Source organism: Branchiostoma lanceolatum, chromosome 15 (genome assembly GCF_035083965.1).
Source record: "Branchiostoma lanceolatum isolate klBraLanc5 chromosome 15, klBraLanc5.hap2, whole genome shotgun sequence".
Taxonomy (NCBI): domain Eukaryota; kingdom Metazoa; phylum Chordata; class Leptocardii; order Amphioxiformes; family Branchiostomatidae; genus Branchiostoma; species Branchiostoma lanceolatum.
Genome location: NC_089736.1, coordinates 10461267 through 10485043, shown reverse-complemented (window position 1 = coordinate 10485043; position 23777 = coordinate 10461267). Strand labels below are relative to the sequence as shown.

Below are 23777 nucleotides of genomic sequence, written 5' to 3'. Positions count from 1 at the left end.
GATTACCTCTGTCTATGAACCCCCCTCCCACAGCTACTAGGTTTACAAACAGTAGTACAGAAGGGTGGGAAGAGACAAGAGCACACTGTCTATTTTGACTGACCCACAAGGTAATATTTGGCAAATGGATGAAGTAAGACCGTCGGAATCCAGCCAATCACAGGGTCACATGGTGTTTTATTCCAGCCACATGCCAACATGCAAGCGAACGGGGCCCAGGCAAATCCTTTTATAGCAGGCAAGAGCACACAAACTAACATAAGAACGCACGCTCTCTCGCCATGCCTAGGTGAAAGTCACGGCCGTACCGGCTTGGGTAAAGGACGCCAGGGGTCATTTCGGTACACACCAGGGCGAGGGGGCTTGCTCAGAGCCTTCATGGCCCTCCCGGCCAAAACTTCTCTCCCATCACCTAAACAGGCACCCCGGGCGTTGGGAAGACGGACAGGACGAGTGGCAACACCAACAGCACAAAAATGGCTGGCATTTCCTCAACACCAAACCCCGCTAACCTCACAGGCTATAAATACGGCTCAATATTTTCATACCAACACTGTTGATATAACAAAACATAAACCATTTTTTCCATTCATATCTCTGACATCTTCCTCTCATAAACATATTGTATCATGACATGACTCATTCTTATACATATGGCACATACTGACAACTACAATGATGACCCATGCTCAGGTATAAATATAATAGTTCTTTTGTCAAATATTTAACGGTTTTATCTTTAATAAAAGTTCGCTACTTTTGGGGAGCCTACGAGACGTTGTCTCTTCTGAAAGCAGGTGATCTTGTCTTGGATTTCTTGAACCTAAACGTTAGGTCCAGTCCGGATCAGGACCAGTGTTTAGGTACACAGCACTAAGATTATAACAGTTCTTGTGTTATGATGTTAAACCTATAACAGTTGACAGGATGTTTACCACTCCTAGTAAAGCTGACTCATACAGGTATGCTCACCCCCAGGGTTACCAGGTTACAACACTTCCTTCTAACTTCCTGCTAGTCACTAGTGCAAACGTTATAACCCAGAAAAACAGACTTGGACAACTTGGCTACATGCATTAGAAGAAATCCACACTAAATAACATTGGTGCAAGCAAACTCACAATAAAAAACTTGATTTTATACTACATGTACCTGTACCAAAAAATGTGTACGAGTCGTCAGACCAAAACCCATTAGAAAAAAAATAGGTGAATGCCTTAGGGCTAAAATTCCATTTTCAAGGACAGGGAATCAATTTGGCCCATATCACAGTTTTCTGACTAACTGTGTACAATGTATGATACTATATCTGAGTCCAAAATAAAACTTATAAATTATGAATATGAATAAGAATTTGAATGTTCTGTAGATTTGAAAATGACAACATGGTCTAACACTGACCCACTACATTCACATGTATTTGACTGTCACTCTCTGCCATTACCTATGGCTATATAGGATAACCTTCCAATAAGCCCTACAACTGGTCATTCCATTACATTTACAGCATGTACTTCACATTTCTGCAGATGGAGACAAGCATTACAGATAATGTATATGGTACAGCATATAGGTCTCAGCACCAGCACATAGCAATTGCCACTCTCTTCACAGGCACATTACCAAACCAGCCCCAGACATAACAAGTGACCCATGAAGAGAGATTCCCTGAGGGAATATAGATAGTTGGAAAGGTGTTGGGGAAAAGATGTATAAAAATGCTGTTTCAACTCCTTTCCAACATGACAAAACTCAGTTTCTCATGTACTAGTCTAGTTCTATTTAAACTTTTAACAACGAAATTAAATGGGATATACAGTCAGAGTCCCAACCCCAAGGGATTTCTAAACTGTTACAATCATGTACCAAAACATAAAACTTTAACTACTTTTCTAGTTAGGTAATGTATGTTAGTTGAGAATAAGGGCCTAAATTTCGAACGTGTATTCTAAGCGAGTTAGCAACATATATGTACGAATCATTTTGGAAAATTCAACCTGTCAAGTCAGTCAAGATGAATACAATAAACATCAATACAATTAAAGACAATGTATCGCACAAGGGCTATCAAATGTAGTGCACATCATTATCGAAGTACGGTACATATTGATTTAGATCTACGTTTGTATCTGGAAGCCAGTTCTCAAGGCTTTTTCAAGTAATGATCGCAGACACTTGGATCAATTGTATTGTAAGATGGGCAGTTTCCCAAGTTGACTTCAACAATGAGTACTGAAAATATCAATTTCAACGTCTGGCATGTAATGAGCAATTGTCGATGAAATGCCACACAGAATATTCAAATTTCAACCGTAGCTCGGTTTGGCGTGGGAAGCCACGATGATGGCACCCACGAAGGGTCAAAGTCTGCAATTTGACCCCAGGGTCTTCAGATGGCCGAGCAGTTTGTTTGCGCCATCTTTGGACAGCAATAACAGCATCAGCTGACAAGATAGCAGGTTAAAGGTCACTTGGACAGCTGCTCAGGGGTCTTAAAATCAAATATAGCCATGATGTCTTACAGATAACCTTAAGGCACTTCTTGTCCTTTTCAGTTTGGGAAATTTCTTCTGATGTGATTCTGAAGGAGCATATTTAGAGTAAGCCCTACCAACACGACAAAAATATGTTTCAGTGATTCAGAATACTGAACATCACTAACTAGAAACTTGAGAAGTGAACCCTATATCTTGTGTTCAAAATTAACCAACCCCCCATAGAGAAACATGTCCTAATGCTAAGGACAAACAGTTAAGTGAGATTGTCACATCATTTTGTGTAGGAATCTTAAGGTTTAGATTACCCACAATGCACATACTTCATCTCAACTGTTACAACTGTACCATCATGCATTGTGGGTAGTGTTGATATGAATTTCAAGGTGAAGTAAATAACAACAACACTAACCTTGATGGGTTTCTTGCTGAACTTGACCTTTGGCACTCTTCCCGTCATGTTCATCTCTTCGTCATCGCTGGAAATCCCTGGCATCTCGCCCTGCCCCCAGTAATCCACGGGGAATTCATGCTCACTGTCGTCCTCACCTTCAGTCGTCACCTCAGACTCTGACATCCGCTCATTCCCAACATCCTTCTCTAATCTATCCTGGGGTGAGAACCCATCATGGAATGAGGTAGATTTGGCTTCTACAGCAGGAGAAGATCCTCTTTCGAAGACGTCGCCGTCCGAGAGGAACTCGTCGCTCGCCCGCTTACTGCGAAAGGCGGTCACGTCTTCCTCCGAACTGTGCGAGCTGTGGTGTTGATATTCTGCGTTTTTACGCCATCGATTTGGAGTCATCGGAGGCTCATCGGGCTCTAGTTGCTCATCGCTGTGCATAGGCTCATCCTCATCCTCATCTTCTTGCTGCAAGGGTTCATGGGATTGTGCTTGGAATGCTGGGTAACTCTCTTCTTCTGCTTCATCTTCCACAGGTTCTTCTTCCTTCAGCAAGGTATCTGCGAGAGACTCAGTCGTCGCAGGCGAACTGTTGTAAAGTCTGTGCCTGCTCTCATTGGCCTCTTCGTAAGGCTCCGGGGAATCCTGCTCGAAATTTGGCGCCGTCTCGCCCTCGGCCGGCTCCTGCTCCGCATCCACTCCAACCTCGTTTTGCTCCACGGTGACGAGCTCGGCATGTAACAAGATGTCGCCATCCTCCGCTGGTGATATCACCTCCTCTTCGCGTTCTTTCCTGTAGACGGATTCTGCAGGCTCAACTGTACCTTTCTGGCCACCGATCCACTCTGACGCTGTCTCACTATCTATAACACCCTTCGAATCTTTGATATCACCATTGAGAGTCCTCCCGTACCTTGGCTTCGGTACGTTCTGTTCTTGCTCATGCCTTGGTTCAGTGGTTCTCTCCTTGGCTATAGGAGAGAAAGCATCCTCTCTGTCCCGGGAGTACTCCTTTGCTTTAGGTGACAGACTTTCTTCTCCATAATGAGGCACGTGGACCCTTGTTTTTGGAGTATTATTCTGCTCCAAATGTCTCAAACCTGTTATTTCCTCTGCATCCTCTCTCTCATGACATCCTGAGAGCCTTCGTTTCTTCGCTTCATCCTCCTTCGCTATCAGGTCTCGCAAGTCGGCTACGTTCACTTTTGGCGACACTTTCCTTGTGGGCGACATTGGCGGCGACGTCAGGTCTGACCTATCGAAACTGTCGGAATATCCCGATAGCCTTCTGGATATCGGGCCTGGGCTGACATCTGGGGTCCTATCAATAATGTGAACTGGTTTTTCCCTTGGAGGATCATCTAAGCTGTCTAGAGAATCGGCGCTACTGCTACGTATCCTAGAGTCCCACTTGGAGGTGATCCCGTTTTCGCGTTTATCCGATTCGGACGTTTTCCTATACCTGGACTCCCGGACCGACCTGGGCATGTTGGAGTCCCCATCTTGCAAGATCTCACCTGAAAACCTCTTCTCCAGCCTATCCGTGCTCGCGGAACGAAAACGATTCGTCGGCACCTTCCTGTCTGACGTGGCCTTCTTTTCCAAATTTTCGAAGAGCTTCCGCGTTTCGGAAAACCTGGCGGCGTGGGACACGGTCTCATATCTATCCATCTCTCTACTCAGCCGTCTTTCTATGTTTTTCTTGGCATCCTCTCTGTTCTTGTAGGTTCGTTTTTGCGGCGGCTTACTAGAATCTACAGTGGAATTAGGTTGTACGGCACTACTGCTGTTGCTGCTGCTGTTGTTCTTTTTTGTTGAGGCACTTGTGTCTGCCTTGTTCCCGGCCGGCTGAGCGTTTGTGCTCGCGGCGTTTAGCTTGTTTGGCTCACTGTTTTCCCTTTCCTCAATCCCTCCCCCATGCGGACTGAAAATAGACTTGAGTTTGGAAATGTTGGTCCCAACTTGATACTTGCCCTCCCCATATCTCTCTGCACTGCGTGACCTTTGGATGGCTGGGTCTCGGCTTCTCTGGGCCAGAGGCCGGTCGCTGTCCTTCTGAAAGGTGGACTTCAAGGCGTTGATGTCGACAATCGGTTTGGAACGAAGCCTGCCTGTCTCGGGATCCCTCGGCGTTCGAGTCCGTGCGGTGGACCGCACCTCGCTGTAGACTTCCTCGGCTGCCTTCGACCTGTGAGACCGGAACAGATCATGTAACGTTACGTCGGTCATTCATGAACAATCTATCGATCTTTTATGCGAGTAATTTTACAACAACAAAGCAAGTACTCTTCTCTAGGCTCCCCCTGGAAGATGATAGCACCGTGACAGGACAGGCTATACACACAGGATTGGGTAAGTCGTCATGCTTTGGGGAATGCCAAACAAAACTTCCAGCCAAAGCGACCGAGGAAAAAACTGCGAGCAAAAATCTTCTGCGAACAAACGCGTACATTTTACGTGTTACAACAGGGGTATGCCAGCTTAAAATGGGACAATGAGCATTAAGAGGACCCTAAGGAAACGTTAGACTGACATTTACAGCTACAGCTTGGGGATAGATCGCGATATTTGGATGGTTTACGCGAATCAGATCACCGCAAACAACTCACATCATACTACAGCGGTGTTGGAGGTTGGCCAAAATGTGGAGCGAGCCGTCGCGTCAACGGTGGATTCCAGCGACTGAGACGGGTGGTAATGGTCCGGTGGTAGGTCGGTCAGACCCCGGGCTTGCTGTTGGCGGATGGACGAGACTCGGCCCGCGAGACGAGGCTTCATTGCAGCAGGACGGGGACAGGAAGGCGATGAGGACCTTCCACGGCTCGTGCAATGGCCGCCATTACAACTATGGGATGGTACAATCAGGACCACGCACCCCTCCGTAGTAAACGCTGATTAACATTTTATGATAAACTAACGAATAAACTTTCAATATTCTCATAAGTTTTCATAACTTTGGGTATATATACGAATTTGTTTTTCGTGTGATCATTCGATCGTTTTAGAAATCTCTTAGGAGGGAGTAAGAAGTTGAATCTCGTAGATCAGGTAGAAAAAATGTGGGAGTACCGGGGCTTGCTAAGCCTGCAGGAAGCGCCGCTCCTTTGTGCGCCTCCTAGCAGCGCCCTCCCTCCAAGGCTAGCGGTACTACACGCTGCACGACGTCGCGCAAAGTTGCTGAACATGAACAAACATGCCACTACACAATCTTTTGAATATATCACCTTTGGAATTGATTTTGGGAATGATATCCCATTAAAAAGGGTGGTTACGATATCAAATTGAGAGATTTTGAGTCTTAGAGGAAAACCTCAGGCGCAAAGATGTTGGCTTTGTGGTGCCATATTAGCCTTGCATGATGGATATGACAGGGCAAGCAGGTGCAACCCTGACGTAGGGAAGCGTGGATATGCAATACTTGAACATATCGCTTGGAGGAAAATGTTGCAAATGTCCCGTTCAGTCATCACATTACGTCAATGCATGTGTCAGCGGTAATTTAATTTGCCTTGGCGTTGTGCCACCCCCAGGCGATCGAGTTCAACGGTAGAATGACGGGGGCGTGACTTCAGGAAATCATGTGTCCACATCGTGCCAAACTCAGCATTCTTTTGATGGCAATTGTCACGCAAGAAAAGATGGGGCACTATAAGATTGCAGTGAATATATAAATCAGAATATATAATGCAACGTGACAAGGACAAGGCTGATACTACGTTTACTTTATCTAACGTTAGTACTTGACTGACACTCCATGAACCTTGAAGTTGAACGGGACTGCAATATATGGATACCACTAGGGGGTGGAAGGAAAATGGAAAGGCCAAAGAAAACAAAGTCTAAGTAAGTAAAGATAACGTGGCGTGGGACATTTATAATTGAAGATCTCATAAAAGTCCTCATTTGTGCATTTGTGTTTGTACATTTGTGGATCCAGGACTAGCAGTTCTACACTCACTGCCCGAAATCCGCAAAGCGCTGATAATGAACCCAAACAAAACTTTACAGTGCCGTTTGAATTTATCATGCATACAATGGCTCAATCAAATCTGGAAAGTTTCTACAAAAGCTACCAGGAACCCATCCTTCATTGGAAAAAACATGAAACATATTGTTGACAAACTACAAAAGTTATCCCTTTTTCGAAAATGCAATTAATATTATTTTAGTAGATCTTATAACTTAAACAAACTTCAGAACGACAGAAGTTTTAGATAACGTTACATATTTTTATGCCATTACTTCCTATAAAGAAACAGATGCGTTCATAGTATCTCCATTCTTCTCTTTTGCTTTGGTGCCCACTAGCCTGAATTCAATCAAGCCTCCTGTGACCGCTCGCCGTCCTGTAACCGGCTCCCAACCCAAGAGGGGACAGAAATCCCCGGACAGCCGGAGTTTGCGTTATACAGACTAGGTGCCCACGATCACGAGAGAACAACCAGGCAAAAAAGGCACCAGCCTTGCTGATACACTATGATCAATTATCGCTAGTGGGCGCTGTTGATCGATCAAGCCGACTTTAAAAAAAGGTGGACTGAACATCCCTCTGCGTTCTTCAATATGGTATGAGCCATTATCAAGCAATGCATTTTGGGACAGATTCCGCCATATTTGTTTTCCTTAGCCGTCTGGAAAATTGAGTTGCAGACGATTGAATTTTCTCCAATTTTTGCCGCCGTAAGAGCGTATCCGGCAGAAGAAAGTAAATACGATCCATTGCTCAAGTTCTGTAGCGTTGCCAAGTCTGGCCTAGAGGAGAGAAAACGGCGCTAAGATGCTGAAAAGCGGGTTCGCTGTCCTGTCGGGTAAGGAAAGTTCTGAATCTAAGCAGACATTCTCCGCATAGTTTCTCATTACGGGTGACGCGGCCCAGACATTAGAAGGCAGTAAATTCCAACGTTTAGATCTGTAGATTATTCAGTATGCAATATTCATCCGTGTATTGATTATCTATCTCTTCGGTTGAGTGCATGAGTCATCTTTTTTCCAGGAAGTTTGTGTTAGAAGTAATTTTATAACGGTACGGTCACAAAAAGCCTCACGCAAAACTTTGTCCTATGAGTAGTTTGTCAGGTCAGGTTAAGTCTGTCAAATTGAGAACCATAAAATCCCAAGCCTGAGTTTTTCATTCTGCAAAATTGCAGGTTGTTTAATTTTTCTTCTGCAATCTTGAAAATCTCTCTGCCAATTGCAGACTGCAGATGGTTATTTCGAACACTGATTACATCAATGCATATACATTACATAATTAAATTTATTACAATTTAAGTTTTTTCTTTGATATGATATGGGCACCTGAAGGTTGCAACTTATGATTTTGTAAGCATTTTCTGCAGTGAAAGTAACAGAATAATTTAACAGCAGTGATGATAATGTTCAACTATTATTAAAATGTTTGCAGGTGTTGTTTTACATGAAAGTGTTCTTAGAATTCATCAAAACATTTAGATAGCTGCTCTCTAAAGCATTTTTATAAAACCATTGAAAGTATTAAACAAGCTGTGACTGTTAGCCTTATTATTGATATTGTAGTTATCCTTGCTTTCTTTATATAGTAGTTCATCATACATACTCTCACCTCTCAAATAGAAGTACCCACTGGAATAGAAGTACCCCCCGGACAAATTTTCAAAATGTAATATAAGTACCCCCTGGAATAAAAGTACCCCCCGGAAAATTTCAAAATTCGACAGTCGAGGCTAGGTAAACTGTGTCCATACATGTACAACTGTCACTGTCAGAGGGAAATAAGATAATAAGCAGGTAGGTACCTTATATTTAGTCAATTATGCCATACCTATTAAGTATATAGATATTGAACAGAATAACTGTCCATAGCTTGTTCAAATCATGATGATCTTCCTCGCCTCTTCGTAAAATATAATAGTAATATTGAAAAATTGGGCATAGGTTCCCCGCTATGACCCCAAACTGGGGGCCACGGTGCTTTCAAATTCAACAAGTGGAAATGTACATGATACATGCTTTTTCTACTTGGAACTTGAAGCAAGTGATCAAAGAAAATTGTTATATCATTTTATTATGACTGACAATCAGTGACATATAACAAAAATCATCAGAGTACTTTTAAAAGTTAAATGTACCTGATCATATTTTCTAAAGACATCAACCACAAAAAAACACAAATATGAACACAGTCCTTCCACAGAAGAAATATGTCTATAAACTTTTGCTCCATAGCGTCGAAAACAAAGTGAGACGCTCGGATTTCGAGTTCCCGCGGTAAATCCCACAATATTGAATAGAGATCGACTGTAAAAGTAGCTCAACGTCACAGACCGCACATACTAAGAAGTTACCCATTACGTGTTGACACTAGAAACCCGCGATGAACCGCCAAAATTGGGAAAATCTTACGATTATTTAAAAAAATGAACCCTCTGAAAATAAATTTGGCGCTGTGTGTCTATCGTTGCCCAAAAAAATATAATATTTCCATGCGTTTACGGTATCATTTTAAAGATCGGTATCCGCACTACGCAATATGCTGCTAGTTTTACTGTCGTCATGCCTGAGAGTGGCGGCCATGTTTCGCGCTGTTGTTTACCGAATCATATCGGACATATTTCTGCCGTTTTAGAGATTTTGTGGCCTCAAAACACATATCACAAGGGAAGTTAAGTTATGATTGTTGTTTTAACGTGTTACATGTCTTCTGCGAACAATAATTCTTCCGCCGCGCTGCCGATACTACGGATATAGTGGTCAGGAAATTATTATTCCCTGTGTAGGCGAGCACCCTACTCCACACGTTTTTGATCAGCGTGCTTTGGTTTACGATGTAAACAGAGACTATCAAAGTTATTTATATGAAAATTGTATTTTAAAATGTCAATGTCGCGTCTTATTTTCCGGTTTACTTTGTAGCGTCATAGCGATATCGACCGATATGTTACGAGTGCCGCCAGGATACTTTTCACAAGGCCGTCAAAGCGGCGAGAAAATCAACGCCGGTAGGCCGAAAAATAGCGAATTACGAGCAAAAATACCGGGGAAATATGGGCAGAAAAACCTTAACTTACGATTTTAGAGGGATTCCTGGTTTGCAAAGCCTCAGTTTTAAAAAAAATAATAAACGTACCGTCTAGAATAAGAACGTACAGGGTGGAACTATTGGCGAAAAAAAATAAACGTACCGGTACGTTTATTTGAGAGGTGAGAGTATGCAATTCTAGTCTGACCAGACAGTTACATTTTCTTTTGACAAATATGAGACATATTATAAATCATAGGGCACAACATGATTGAAAATAGATCAAGAATATACCCATAAAAGCACATGATTACACAAATTGAGAACCTACCCATTTCCTGTATCCACCATAATATTTCCTACGACAGATGTTAGCGTTGCATGGTGTTTGAACAAGCTCCTTGGTTTGAAGCACCCTGAAGAACTTAAACAACCAGTAGCTAGATATCTTTAAGTTATGACTCAAGTCTTAGTCATACCGCCCTATAAGTATAAAGAAAATATGCAATGAATATATGCTATGAAATGAGGGATCATATACATGTAATTATGCTAGGGATACTACATGCCTTCTAAACTAAATACATTTTTCTCAATGAAACTGCTACTATTCAATATATTACTAACTTTAAATATATTATTACATATAAGAGTTGTAAATACTAGAGGATATTTTGTAGCCTACCTTTTATCCAGCCGGTAGCCCCACCCCGTGCATTCCTGTATGAGTCCTACACATGTAGTGATGATCGCCAGTCGATAACGTAGGACGTCATTTAAGCAGGTCCATTAGGATTCAGCCCGGCTGCCGTCACCGTGGTTATAGGAGTCACCCGGCGCCGGTATGACTCATACCCGCTCGGTTACCTAATTTCAGGACAGACGGGCCCCGTAACTTGATTGGTGTTGATGAATAATTGAATTCCAACTGGAGCAGGTCCAAATTTCCTGGTGTTTTGCTCTTACTGGATGCCTTGATGAACGCCAGATGTTTTCTATAACTTAAGGCTGTGAGGCTGTGTTTTTGTACTGTACAATTCAGGAACCTTCTTTTCACACCACTGACCAGACTCAAGTGCCAGACTGATTTTTCATTCATGGCATTTGAAACCCTTTTTGTATAAATACAGTTACAACACTTCGTAGGCATTTACATGCATATTTATGACTTTTCAAGATTCGATTTGTGGAAAAAAAGTATGATGTTGAACGTTGGGCTAATTTTACCATCTCCAGTGATGTAGAACGCTGTCAGTATCAGAGGGCAAAAGGACAAATTTTGATCAAATTGATGCCCAGAATGCACAATTCCCAGTGGGGGTTGTTCTATTGGCTGTTCCGTTTTGTGTCAGACCCATTCTGCCTGATGTCATCAACTGTAGTCTAACCTACTGTTGCATATAAGAACATGTAAGAACTTCAAGAAGATTGCAAAAGTTCCTAAGTGTATCATATCATGTACATGTACAATGGAAGGAATAAAATCCATGCACTCAGTATTGCCTTAAAACCATTGTACTTATCAGAAGGAGTAGAAAATGAATTAGAATTGGGAAATAATTACAATATCAGCCTTCTTTGCCACACCTTTTTATTTTTTCATGAATAAAGAATGGAATATCCCTAATTTGCATAGAATGCCCTACATTTATAGGAATCATTATATTTATAACACAATAATGAATTATAAGGTACATTTTGTATAACCATGTCATGGACTTGAAGTGTTGCTCGACTTACAAGGATTCTTCCTATCTGACCTTGACACTGTTGAAATCGGGTTGACTAAACAACTGCTGGTAGAAATGTGTTTTGAATTCCTGAACCATTATTAATACAGCTGGGTGGAGGGATATCTAACACAAGCAAAGCTGGACATAGCTAACATTCATGGCCAGGACTGCCTGCAAATGATAATATGGTGTGCTAGAAACTGTTGATTGAGTCAAACTCAAAGTAAACTGAAAACATAAATGATTGATTACTAAATGGTAACAACTGATTGATGTGATTGGCATTATGGGATATAATCATGTTCATTGATATATGTATAGAATTAATGCACCTTTAATCAATAAGTTAATGGCATCCTAAAATACATTCTAGTATATTTTCAGGTGTGAATTTCCAGGTCCACATTGAATGTAAGACAAAAGATCAGTACTATAGAATATATGTCTACAAATGATGGAAGTACTAGAGCTTACCTTGTTGTGAATCAGTTGGATTTAAATAACAACCTCCAAAATGTGAAAATGTTTTGCAGAAGTGTTCCTCATAGTACCTCAAATGCTTCAGTGAATTTTTAAGAGAAATAAGAGGAAGTGAGACATAACGTTGTAGACACACATACATGAGAACAAAACAAAGGAAAGCAATCAATAATGCATCACTTATTTTCTCATTTTACCTGATGTCTATGTACAATGTACATGTGTAACCATATTTTCACTGAATTGAAGTTGAACTGTGACGTCCAACACATAAACTTTTCAACTGACTTTTCAACTGACTTTTCAACTGATCCTTTGTTAATGATGATCAATCGGCCACTTCTGTGCACTTATGCAGGTACATGTAGAACAGGTGACTCTGTGAGCAGTGGATCATAAGTTGCATTGAGTGTTTGGAGGCCCCCATCTCTGTTGAGGCATGGTTATAAAGCCCTGCTATATACAATGTATTTAGTACTGGTTCCTTTTTTCCATACACACAGTTCTTACCTACTTTTCCAACAGAAACTTTCAAACTTTACTAGATTAATGTGTTATACCCAGGGTTTAAACTGTGTATTTTAGTGTACAGCACTGTTTGTGGTACACAATCCTCACAGTGTGCTAAGTGTTTATGTTTTATTTCTGCAGGACTGACGCTTGTGTTTCTGGTTCCTGGTGCCCTGGGGAACACATACCCAGCACTAGTGGGGTTAAACTTCATGTATCGCCTGGACAGGGAGATTTACACCATGATACTCAAGCCAGACAACACTGGTAAGGTCCTCTATATGTAAAATTTGAATATTGTAATGTTGTTGGGAATTCTAATATAAGTTATACTATATAGACATCATTCTTGTGAGATCTACTGAAGAACAAAATTGCAAAACGAAACAATGTTATCTTTATTCTATTACATCTCTGCATTAGAGTTACTTGTACAAACTTCTTAACATACTTATTTCAACATACAATCGTAGTTCAATGCAGATTTTGCTGCTCAGAATTTTTCTCCTGCAGTACGGTGATGAATCACAAGAGGTCTCCTCTAGACTGTACTGTAAACCAAACATTGCCCTCTCCAGGTGAAGTGGACCCTATTGTGTACACTCCCACGCTGAAGGGACATCCTGGCCTCCCAGACTGGCTCCACTTTATCCAGAGGAACAGCACGACAGATGGTTTCCTATACGGCACACCGACCAAGGATGACCTGGGACCTGTCAATATCGAGGTACAAGAAACAGGGATGAACACAGAAGGAATGACTTTGACATACTGCAAACAATTGGCATAATGTTAGCATAGCGGTTAGGGTGTGTTGGTGCAGAACCCGGAGTTCGAATCCCCTGACATGCCAGCAATATTTTGTCCTTGGGAAAGGCACAGGTGTAAAATGGGTACCTGACTTCGGTTGGAGAGGTAAAAGGCCGTAGAAGGACAGGGATGGGCTCCGTCTTTCAATACCGTGCCCTAGACACAGTGGATAACAACCCACTGCCCCTACGGACTCAAAAAGACTATATGACTACCTTTACCTCCTTTTACCTTTCTTACTACAGATTGTGAAATATTTGTTGTGGTTATATGTGTAAAGTTTTCACTGTGACTTCAAAGTTTTCTTTCTTTTTCTTCAGATTGTTGCCTTCAACAAGAATACGTTTGAGACCAACACGACCACTTTAACCATTGATGTAAAGGACAACAACCGTGAGTATAAATTTTGAAGTTATTTCATTATCCAATGAAAAGAGTGAATGTCACTAATGTACTGTCTTTGTAACCGTGCACCTGCGTTGTAGTGAAATCTTTCCATAGGTTTTCATACTCAGTGTTTTGTTATTTTTCTATTTGGCCATCTTTCTGTTAATGCTGGTCATTTGTCATCTTGAACTTGAGCCATTTTGGTCTTCATTTTCCTTTCTCAGCCCTTCCCTACCAGGTTCAGTTCATGGTAGAAAACAAGAACGTGGAGGAGTTTTTCCATGGCGATACACGGACACGATTCCTCCGAGACGTCCGCCGAGTTTGGCAACAGAGTCGAGGAGAACTCTTCATCACTAAGGTGGTATCAGCTCTGGATATGGGGCATCGTAACCCCCTCCCCCTTCCTGAGTTATACGAAGGGTGCGTACCACCTCTTTTTATCTGTATCATTTTAGATATCACATTCCTTTGCTGTGTTGTGATACTGATAAAGTGCTGAAACTGTTTGGCTTGGATTTACTGACATTATTAATGTCTAACAATACTACCTGCGGTTGAAATATCATATCAGAACTCACAGTTTGTAACTGGACGATAAAAAATGGATGTTTTTGGCTGATAACAGTTTGGCTAAAGATACTACCCATGCTGATAAGGATGCTTTCTGCGACTGACAAGAACATTGACATCTTCACTTCTCCGTCACATGAACAGACATAAAAACATCCTTCATTTTTCAATTAAATCAAAAATTCAAGGGTAAGGGTTTTAAACTTGTACGTCGTCCCAATAGCAAAACCATACAGAAACTCAGCTCAATTTGTTTTTAGCACAATCTTTATGGAATGTATAGAATAACAAAAAAACAAGAAACTTGTCTGCAAAAGGAGGAAAGTATTCGTAAGTTAGAAATTTACTAGGTAACTTTTATGATAACAAACTTTGAAAGAAGAACCACCAAAAATAGTTACTCAAGCAACTGGATAGAATTTTGAAACATCCGCTGTCTCTCGTCAGTGACTAGGTCTGTCTTTCGTCAGTGCCTAGATCGTCAGTGACTAGTCAGTGACTAGATCTAGTCACTGATGAAAGACAGCAGACGCTGTCTGAAACGTCTGACTGTTTCAAAATTCTATCCAGTTGCTTGAGTGACTATTTTTGGCGTAACTTACTACCTGGATGTCTAACTTTCATCAACGTTTGGAAGAAGAAGTTGCACATAGTTTTATCACAAACCGTCAACAGGTATATCTGTATCTGTATCTATATAGCCGGTATAACCGCCATTCGGCGTAACACACCAGCTATACAACAATTAACTGTAGTTCAGTCCTAATGTAATGCTTTAGATCCTTGTGAGTCTAAAGGCTACACATGTTACATAGCGTAGACTACAATGCTCTTGAAATACTACAAGTGTTACATAGCTTAGACTTCATGCTTTTGCCTTTTAATTTGCTGATTTTGAACCTTCGGTTGCTCTGATATTTTTTTTCTTTGCGTAATTTTGCTCTAACTCTTCCCCCCTCCCCTGCTAGCAATTGGCCCGTGTGTAGTGGTAGATATTTCTACAGGAAGTCAATGGAGCTGATCAGAAACGCTCCCGCACATTGCAGTTTCCCTGGGTGGTGGGTGCCATCAGACATTACCATGTACCTCTCCATGTACCTAACCCGCATCTATGCCTCCACTGCACTAGTTTATTATGACTCTTAAAGGTGACATTTGTAAAATATTTGAGAGAGAAAACAGCATCTACATGTAGTAGTCACTTCCCATTCATATAGCATCTTTCATCACATTTGATTTTAAAATCTTTAGTTTGCAGTTCGCTCAATCCAGTTTTCTCTTTCTGCCAAAAGAAAAACAAACGCTGTGCTGTAAACATTTTCTTTTCCAAGGTTTGTTTACATTGCACCCAAAGTGTAGATATCATAAACATGATATGATTTATTCTGGTTGAATCATTTTAGTATCATTCAACTTATTGTGATATCTTAAAGTTTACCAGAAGAAAATGTTGGCTTCTCCGAAATCTTACAGTAGTCACCTTTAAGAAATGCTGCATGCTTCATGATACACCGTCATGAATGTGCCATACGGACATGTATGGTGGAATGTGATTCAGATATGATTACGGATACACTATATACTGTATACAATGTACATGTCATACCTCCTGAGCACCAAGATCACTTCTAACAATATACGTCCCCTCCTTGTAAGGCTGAGTCTGCGTGCTTGGTGCAATGCAGGCATGCACAACTATGTAGGGCAAGGTACTATCTTAGAAAAAAGTCTTGGAGACAGCATCTTAGGTGTACCGACCCCTACTATTGCCTGTTAACACCAGCAACTGAAGCACACTGAAAAAGACTCGTGTTTGTGTCCAATGTCACGTGAAAGAATGTCCCAATCCCAGACCTCTCCTCGTTTTTCCTTCGTCCTTTGAGTCCTGACGTTTGAGCTATGTTCAACCCAAGTTTGAGTCCCAAAAGTCTGTGTTGTCTGCATGACTGTGTCATCGAGAATGTACAAAATGAGTAAAACAAGTTTTGCCAATCACAAAAATTGCCACTTAAGTCCTTCCCAAGACATATATAAGCCATGTAATAAATGGATCCGGCTTATATACAGTAACATTCTTTTGCTCATTTTCTTGCTCGTTTTTTCTTTCCTACCTTTAAGGGTGTACATTCACGTTGGATCGGAACGCGGGTACTCGGCTCAGTTACAGCAGGCGGCGGGACAGGTCGCTGTCTGCGAGCGCAACCCCGGAATCCAGCCAGTCGTTTCCATCGATAATAATATCCGTAACTTTGACATTGACTGGTGCATGTTCAGACTGTTCTCTCCTGAGGAACTGGCCACACCTGCTCCTGCTGTACCAGGTAATTTTGGTTCTCCAGAAAGCATTTTAATTCTTCAGGCTCAGGCAATACCAGTTTTATTTGTTGGTTAGGCTGCACCAAGTAATTTTTATGGGTGACGTCCTTTGGAAACCCTAAATCTAATGCGAGAGCGCGAAAAAAAAAACAAGAAGGGCCGAAAAAAACAAGATGCCTAGATTTGAAAAATCTTGTCAGCAGGAAAAATCTGCACTGCTGACAGGATGATCAGTAGAAAAATTGCACTACTGAGAGGACGATCCTGTCAGCAGTAGAAAAAATGCACTGCTGACAGGATGATCCAATTTTTTCTACTGATGACAGGATCATCCTGTCAGTAAGTAGCCACTTCCTTATTTATGCATTTTGCGTGACGAGTTATATGCATTTTGCGTGACGAGTTTTACATTAATCTTACGATTTGCGGCACTGTCGTAACTCTTTGGTCATAGTTACAGGAAGCGGAATTTCTTGGGGTTTTTTTTCTGGGTACAGACCAAAATCAATGCGCGCGCGGACGTCATCCATAAAAATTACTTGGTGCAGCCTTATGAGATTTTAGAAAATACAGTGCTAAATTGACATTCAGCTTGAAAACAGTCGGAGGGCACACACAGTTTCAGGGAAGGAATATATATGTGGTAAGATGCAAGGTTCTTCCCAGCCTTCTGTTTTCATCTTGACCGTTTGCTAATCTTTTATTTTGAACATGTCTGAGAACCAAGGAGATAGATTAATGAGGCTTCATACTTGTATGTAAGAAAACGAAAAGAGGAAAGTAAGTAAGAAAAAAGAAAACGTGAAATTACCAAGGCAGACATCATAAAAAGTTGATCAGCAAAACCTTTTGAAATTGTACATTCATGCACTGGTCAGAAATACTGAGAAAACGTAATACATACTCTATTTTGTTGACATCTTATGCACACATAACCTAAGTGATGGGTTTGAATTGTAAAGAAGACTGCTGTAGGATAGTATGATATTTGATTTGCTTTCTGCCAAAACAGATGAACTTTCATACTTAGTATGCTCTATTTTCTTTCAATAAGACATGTTGAAATTCTGAAGTTGTTTTTCTTCTCTGTTGCAGGAGATGGTGTGATTGGTGGAGTTTATGTACCCCGTGAGCTGACTGATGAGGGGAGGGACTTCACCTTGTACTTCATCCTCATCATCATCATCCCCTGCATCATCCTCATAGTGCTCCTCCTCCTCATCACGTACATCATGTGTGGGCGTCGGCAGGGCGTGTAAGTACACGGGATATGGTTCAAATCTTGCAGCACAATATTCAGGTTTCGATGCTGTGTGCTTAGCTTGGTATACTTGTTTGTCTCTTGTTTACTTCTAACACAGCCTGTGGCTTGTATTCAAACAGTATATAGAATGATTTTATGCAGAATAGTTTAACAAAAAGTTATGTTTAGCAATCCCCTCTTGCTGGTCTCAGAATGTCAGCAACATTTCCTACTCTGTTCAAGCTAGCTGCCAGACTAGCCCTTCAGTCAGGTCTCTATACTTGTAGAAGCTTGGCGGTCAACACTGCAAAGTCAGAAGAATAGTGGAGACATCCTAAACATGTTGATTTATGTAGAGTACATGATGTGTTTACAATGGAATTGTCCGTAACCATAGGCTTTTATGACTGGTTTCAATGGTGACAGCGAAACCCGAGCTTCTTCTGCACTGGTTTATAAAGCGACAAACAATCCAGAACTTGGATTTGTCCTTTTATAAATTACTCTCCCGGCTAAGAGGTGAACGGACACAAACTCGGTGCAGAGGCCTGGACAGAGAGAATTTGTGTTATGCAGAATTATTCCAGATATTCATTAATAATTAAGATATTAATGAACGGTTGGTGAACTTGGTGAACGATATTTTCCCCTCCAGTCAAATGCGTGACCAGGCGACCCCTCCACAGATGCCTGGACAGAGAGAGTTTGTGTTAAACAGACTTATTTATCAATAATGATTAAGATATAATTATAGACTTGTCTTTCCCCTCCAGTCAGAAGCGTGACCACAGAGCCTTGGACAGAGAGAGTTTGTGTTAAACAGACTTATTTATCAATAATGATTAAGATATAATTATAGACTTGTCTTTCCCCTCCAGTCAGAAGCGTGACCACAGAGCCTTGGACAGAGAGAGTTTGTGTTAAACAGACTTATTTATCAATAATAATTAAGATATAATTATAGACTTGTCTTTCCCCTCCAGTCAGAAGCGTGACCAGGCGACCCCAGCCATCCAGCTGACCCACCACGCCTCCATCCGCGAGGCCAGTAAGGAGCTGAGGGACCTGTCGCAGAAACGTGACATCAAGCCGCGCTCCACCCTGCCCATGTTTAACGCCGCCACTCCACGCAGGGGCGAGGAAGGAACCCCACTGACCAGGGCTCCACAGTATGTATCAGTACTCCCACTGGGGAAGAATCACACTTATGGTTTACACATTGTTTCCTAAATCAGATCTCATATACTGTAAATGCAGAAATTTTCATGGTGGTTTTATAAATTACTATGTTCAGGGATTTCCTGGTGACCTCTTCACCACAAACTGAAGACCACTTTATTCTGAGATAATTCACAAGACATGTTATGTTGAACGGTGACAAAAAAATCTGGGTCTGATGCTTACCCCTTTGTTTCAACTGCGAACCTAAATCTACTTGTATTGCACACATTTTCTCCCTACCATGAAATCAAATGTTGCGAACTTAAAAGCAGTTCCAGTATATTTTTGTCATCCTGATACATTATAATCATTCGAGAAAAAAAACTCTGTATACTTGATAATTTCATTGTATTTGCTACCAGTGTTTAAATGGATATCTTTCTATCAATCAATCAAGTCCTTTGACTGTAAAAATGTACACTGTACATGCAGTCCCATATATGAAGACTATATATGTAAGGCATAAATTGCAGCCTTAGCTAACAGCAGTTAATTGCAAGCTTGGTTTGATAATACTGTAATACCAACAGTGGCCCTGACTTTTGCATGTCATTGTGATAGAAACATGGTTGCTCTTGCCTGTGTCAATGCATGTTTTAATCTTGAAGTGTCAATATTTGGTTCTTGTCAGCTTTTATTTCATTTCCTCTACTACTGAAATGTATTTGTGAACAAATGTATAATTCATTCATGATTCATTTTGGGCACACCAACAATATAAAACAGACCATGCATAAAGAAAATTGATCTGACCAACACTTCTATTTCCTAGTCTCTCGCCATTTGGATAATTGGAAAGTTTGAGCATCTGACTATAGTTGATTAGTCATCTTCATTTTTTCAGACCTCCTTTTTTCAAACTACAAATCTTATGCTTCCATCCAAGTATGTTGAAAAAAACCCCAATCCATTCATGCTTACAGTTTTGCTCATCGGTTTCTGACAATGAGGCTTATAAAAGAAGTTTGGAGAACAGTTCAACAGCTGGCATGTACTATAACATTGTTGGCATGTGTTAAAAGACTGAGGCTGAAGCTTTGCCCTGTGTGTGCACTTACGCTACCCTACAGAGAGCCCGCTGACGAGAACCCTCGCGCCCCGCCGCCATACCGCCTCCCGCCCGACTTCCCTAACCAAGAAGAGTCCAGCTTTATGTGAGTAACGCTTGCATGGGACTGACGCTTTGGTACATGTGTTATCATTGGTTACTCTGATACTAGTGTGGTACGTGTGTTATCATTGGTTACTTAGCCTGGGACTGACACTAGTGTGCGTTGATGAAGGTTAGACATCTAGGTAATAAGATGCGCCAAAAATAATTACTCAAGCAACTGGATAAGATTTTCAAAATCTTATCCAGTTGCCTGAGTAATTATTTTTGGTGACACTAGTGTGGTACATGTGTTATTGGTTACTCTGATACAAGTGTGGTACGTGTGTTATTATTGGTTACTTAGCCTGAGACTGTCACTAGTGTGGTACATGTGTTACCATTGGTTACTTAAACCTGGGACTGACACTAGACAGTGTGGTACGTGTGTTATCATTGGTTGCTTCAGCCTGGGACTGTGACTAGTGTGGTATGTGTGTTCTTATTCATTTGGTTACTTCAGCTTGTATTTTTCTATACTGAAACGGAACATTATATAGAGGATGTTTTTGTATTGCTGTAATGCTGAAAGTGTATAAGAATCTTTAGAGCAGAGAAATTTAATGGACTATTAAAATTAGTGTCCTTGTAGTCTTTAGTGCCCATTACAGTGAGACTATAGGTCTAATAGTATAATACTGGCTGCACTTGTAGGCAATTTATGAGGAAGTCTTTGTCATTTTTGTTTCTTGCCTTTGATAAAGGATATAGTCTTGGGACAATCCCCATATTCTCTAAATCTTTCTATAGAAATTCTCCACCGCGCGACAACTCCCGGGGCAACGTCAGCCAACCAGGCGGCTCAAGTAATGCCTCCCCGTCGCTCCAACGCCGCCCGCCGCCCTTCATGCGCAGCGGAGAGCAGATCCAGGTGTGATTGGTTTAGTTGGTTTAGCGCCCATGTCACGTATCGAGTAGGTACCACACTCCACTTAGCTTCACGCCATCTTGTGTTACCTTGCTGTGGTTTCTCATTTGAAATTGTTTCATCTACATTCATTCTACTCTTTTGTAAGGAAATTAGAACTTTGTTTTATCTAAAAGGTAAACATAGAAAACATGTTTTAGATATGCAAGCACACAGTACACAAAAGTTTTTCTTTTACAATGCATTGAGGTGAAATGATAAGTTCTTGAAAGTAATCTATCCAAAGCTGCGTAATTTTTTAAATTTTGCAAGCATAGGCTTTAATCTTATTACAAAAGGTGATGGTCTTCTCCTATTTGTTTTGCTTCGTTGTAACAGCTAACACTTTTACAGAAATTGCAAAGAAAGAATTCTTGAGTTTGTGTTCTTGTGTTAGTGTTCAACTAAACGTTGTCACTTACAAACATGATATTTGTAAACTTGGTTTCTAGTACATTTTGTTTGAGTGGAAAATATAATGTAACTGATTCCTCAATATGTTTTTTTTTCAGTGTAACATTCAACATTGATTTAAAAGAAATGAAACTAGTCTCTCATCTACAATTAAAAAGGTAAAAACTAACTTAGTTTTCTGTTCGATTTTCTTCGCAGGGCCGCAATCAACCAGGTGACCGTGGAAGGCCTGGGGTTCGAGAGTTCACAGCCTAGACCCATGGACACTGGTTCAAATCCCAGCTACGTAAAGTGCACACTAAGCCACGTATTGTACCCAGCAAAACTACATTTAAGCCATTGTTACAACTCCTAAGAAGAACTGAGAGATACAGGTTATAGGTATTATTGAACCTGGTACTCCAAGTTCAATGAAAGACACCTACCAGTACTTCACAAAACAGAAATACATATACATGTACTTATTATATCGCACCTAGTAATAGCACAGTGTGTAATACTACAATGTATGTACTTATTGTAAAGCACTTACTTACATGTATACACAACATGTTCCTTGTTATGTCTATGCTAGGTATAAAAACACATTTGCTATGGCAGGGGTTTGAATACATTGTGCAAAACTACTGGTGCTAAGTGCTAGGCATTCTCATGCAATATTTATGACTACAAAAAGCTATTTTTGTAACCAGCCAGGCATTTTTGCAGTACTCCAATCACACAACTATATCTTTTAACTGTTGTTGCAACTACCAGGCCAAGAGCTACATATAACAGTGCCTTTGCTAAGTTTTCTCTAACAAATCATGTATGATATGAGAAATTTCTTCAATGCCAAGTCCATACAGAAAAGTCTGTGCAGAAAATGCACATTCTCAACTGCCTTATAATGTAGTCAAAAGTGCCAAATGATTGCTAGGTTGTTGTATCAGTATTTTTTATTTTAGAACTAATATTTTTCTCTTATAAACTTTTATACTTCTCACATTGTGTATTTTGATATGTATGCCCATATTAAGAAAGATTGCAAGTGCAACACCTACAACATATTTCTTGTCTCTTCTTTCTAGATTAACTCTCCATTGGTCTAAATTAGCAAATCAGCATTCACAGACTAATATTATTATCATTGTAGCCCGAGTTCATGATTTCTGTATGCATTAAAATTACTATAGGGTTGCTGGTGTTCCCAAAATGAAAACAGATTTACAGTTGAAGTCACTCTTAGAAGACGGAAGAGTCACGCAATGTTTACTATTCATGATGTACAAAATGACTAACAAACTGGTGGACGTACCAACTAAGTATCTAATACCAGCTCAGAAAACAGTTATGACTGCAAGCACCAGTTTTCAACCCAGGATTGAGGTGTTAAAGGCATCCAGAGCATTTTATGAGGCTTGAAACTTGAATAAGAAACTCCAATTTCTAGTCATCCCTACACATAGTAAGTTTCAATAACACTATACAAATACATATCGACATTGAAAGAGCAAAGATACGATGTCGTTGTGTGGTGATAACACAAAGAAAATCCAAGCCCAAATAGACTGATACATCAAAATAAGTGGTTCGACCAATGAGAGAGTGACTGCAGGTCCGTCAAATATTTGCCGTGTTATGTTTTAATTTTGCATTTCTACGTTTTGACGGAGGTGGGCGGGGCTATAGTACCTGTCTATTTACACTAGGCACGTGAAACTAAAGGATTACCATGTAGATCATTTTTGTGCCGCTTTTGAGCACTTTTGGTAAGAAATCCGCACGCAAATGTGGTAAACAATGGCATTAAATGTCAACTTCATAAAGATTACAGCAACTAGAATATTTCCAGTTTTCAAGCCTCATAAAATGCTCTGGCTGGGTGCCTTTAAAGTATTCATTTTACAGAGGACTATGATAGAACGAAACTCATTGTCACAAAGTACAGTAGGGGCATCCATACTAGATAACCTAAAGTTTGTGCAATGCTTGGATGTGCAAAGGTCAGGTGTGAAAGGTTGGTTGATGTTATTTGAAAGACTCAGTTTCACAGCTCAGCTTAGGGCTACCTAGGTGAACAATGAACATTATAATCCCTGGTTGTTTTTCTAAAATACTTTTTTCCTGAGGAAAATATGGCAGGAGTGGGGCATTTA

The 23777-nt window shown here is 40.8% G+C and overlaps 2 protein-coding genes across 17 annotated transcripts in view; one reads left to right on the top strand and one right to left on the bottom strand.

Moving 5' to 3' along the window:
• LOC136449330 (CAP-Gly domain-containing linker protein 1-like) overlaps positions 1 to 5763 on the bottom strand; it is a 50619-nt gene extending 44856 nt beyond the window's left edge. For 9 of the 13 annotated variants that reach the window (XM_066449329.1, XM_066449336.1, XM_066449332.1 and 6 more), the window contains exons 1-2: positions 5508 to 5763; positions 2908 to 5086 (exon numbers count right to left, since the gene is read on the bottom strand). In XM_066449329.1, coding sequence (XP_066305426.1) covers positions 2908 to 5086; positions 5508 to 5512 — 2184 coding nt within the window. In that variant the 5' untranslated portion in view covers positions 5513 to 5763. Of the gene's footprint in view, positions 1 to 308; positions 430 to 2907; positions 5087 to 5507 lie in introns of those variants that run through there. The other 4 variants (XM_066449335.1, XM_066449340.1, XM_066449341.1 and 1 more) reach the window with 2 other exon arrangements.
• Positions 5764 to 7479: 1716 nt separating this feature from the next.
• LOC136449332 (epsilon-sarcoglycan-like) lies at positions 7480 to 22684 on the top strand. Of its 4 annotated transcripts, none has more exons than XM_066449344.1 (12): positions 7480 to 7706; positions 12760 to 12885; positions 13197 to 13345; positions 13749 to 13821; positions 14040 to 14238; positions 15357 to 15446; positions 16507 to 16709; positions 17800 to 17959; positions 18931 to 19116; positions 20239 to 20322; positions 21069 to 21232; positions 21838 to 22684. In XM_066449344.1, exons 1-11 carry the CDS (start codon positions 7676 to 7678, stop codon positions 21193 to 21195), a joined length of 1428 nt encoding a protein of 475 aa, XP_066305441.1. In that variant the 5' UTR covers positions 7480 to 7675; the 3' UTR covers positions 21196 to 21232; positions 21838 to 22684. The 4 variants fall into 4 exon arrangements, with proteins under 4 accessions (XP_066305441.1, XP_066305442.1, XP_066305440.1 ...); XM_066449343.1 differs by having other exon boundaries at positions 7481 to 7706; positions 21069 to 21189; XM_066449345.1 differs by lacking the exon at positions 20239 to 20322 and having other exon boundaries at positions 21069 to 21189.
• The last annotated feature ends 1093 nt before the right edge of the window (positions 22685 to 23777 follow it).

Coding starts and splice junctions, on each gene's coding strand:
- LOC136449332 (XM_066449343.1), top strand. CDS start 7,676: ATGCTGAAAAGCGGGTTCGCTGTCCTGTCGG. Junction 13,822..14,039: donor TGATGTAAAGGACAACAACC/GTGAGTATAAAT, acceptor TTCCTTTCTCAG/CCCTTCCCTACCAGGTTCAG. Junction 15,447..16,506: donor CATTGCAGTTTCCCTGGGTG/GTGGGTGCCATC, acceptor CCTACCTTTAAG/GGTGTACATTCACGTTGGAT.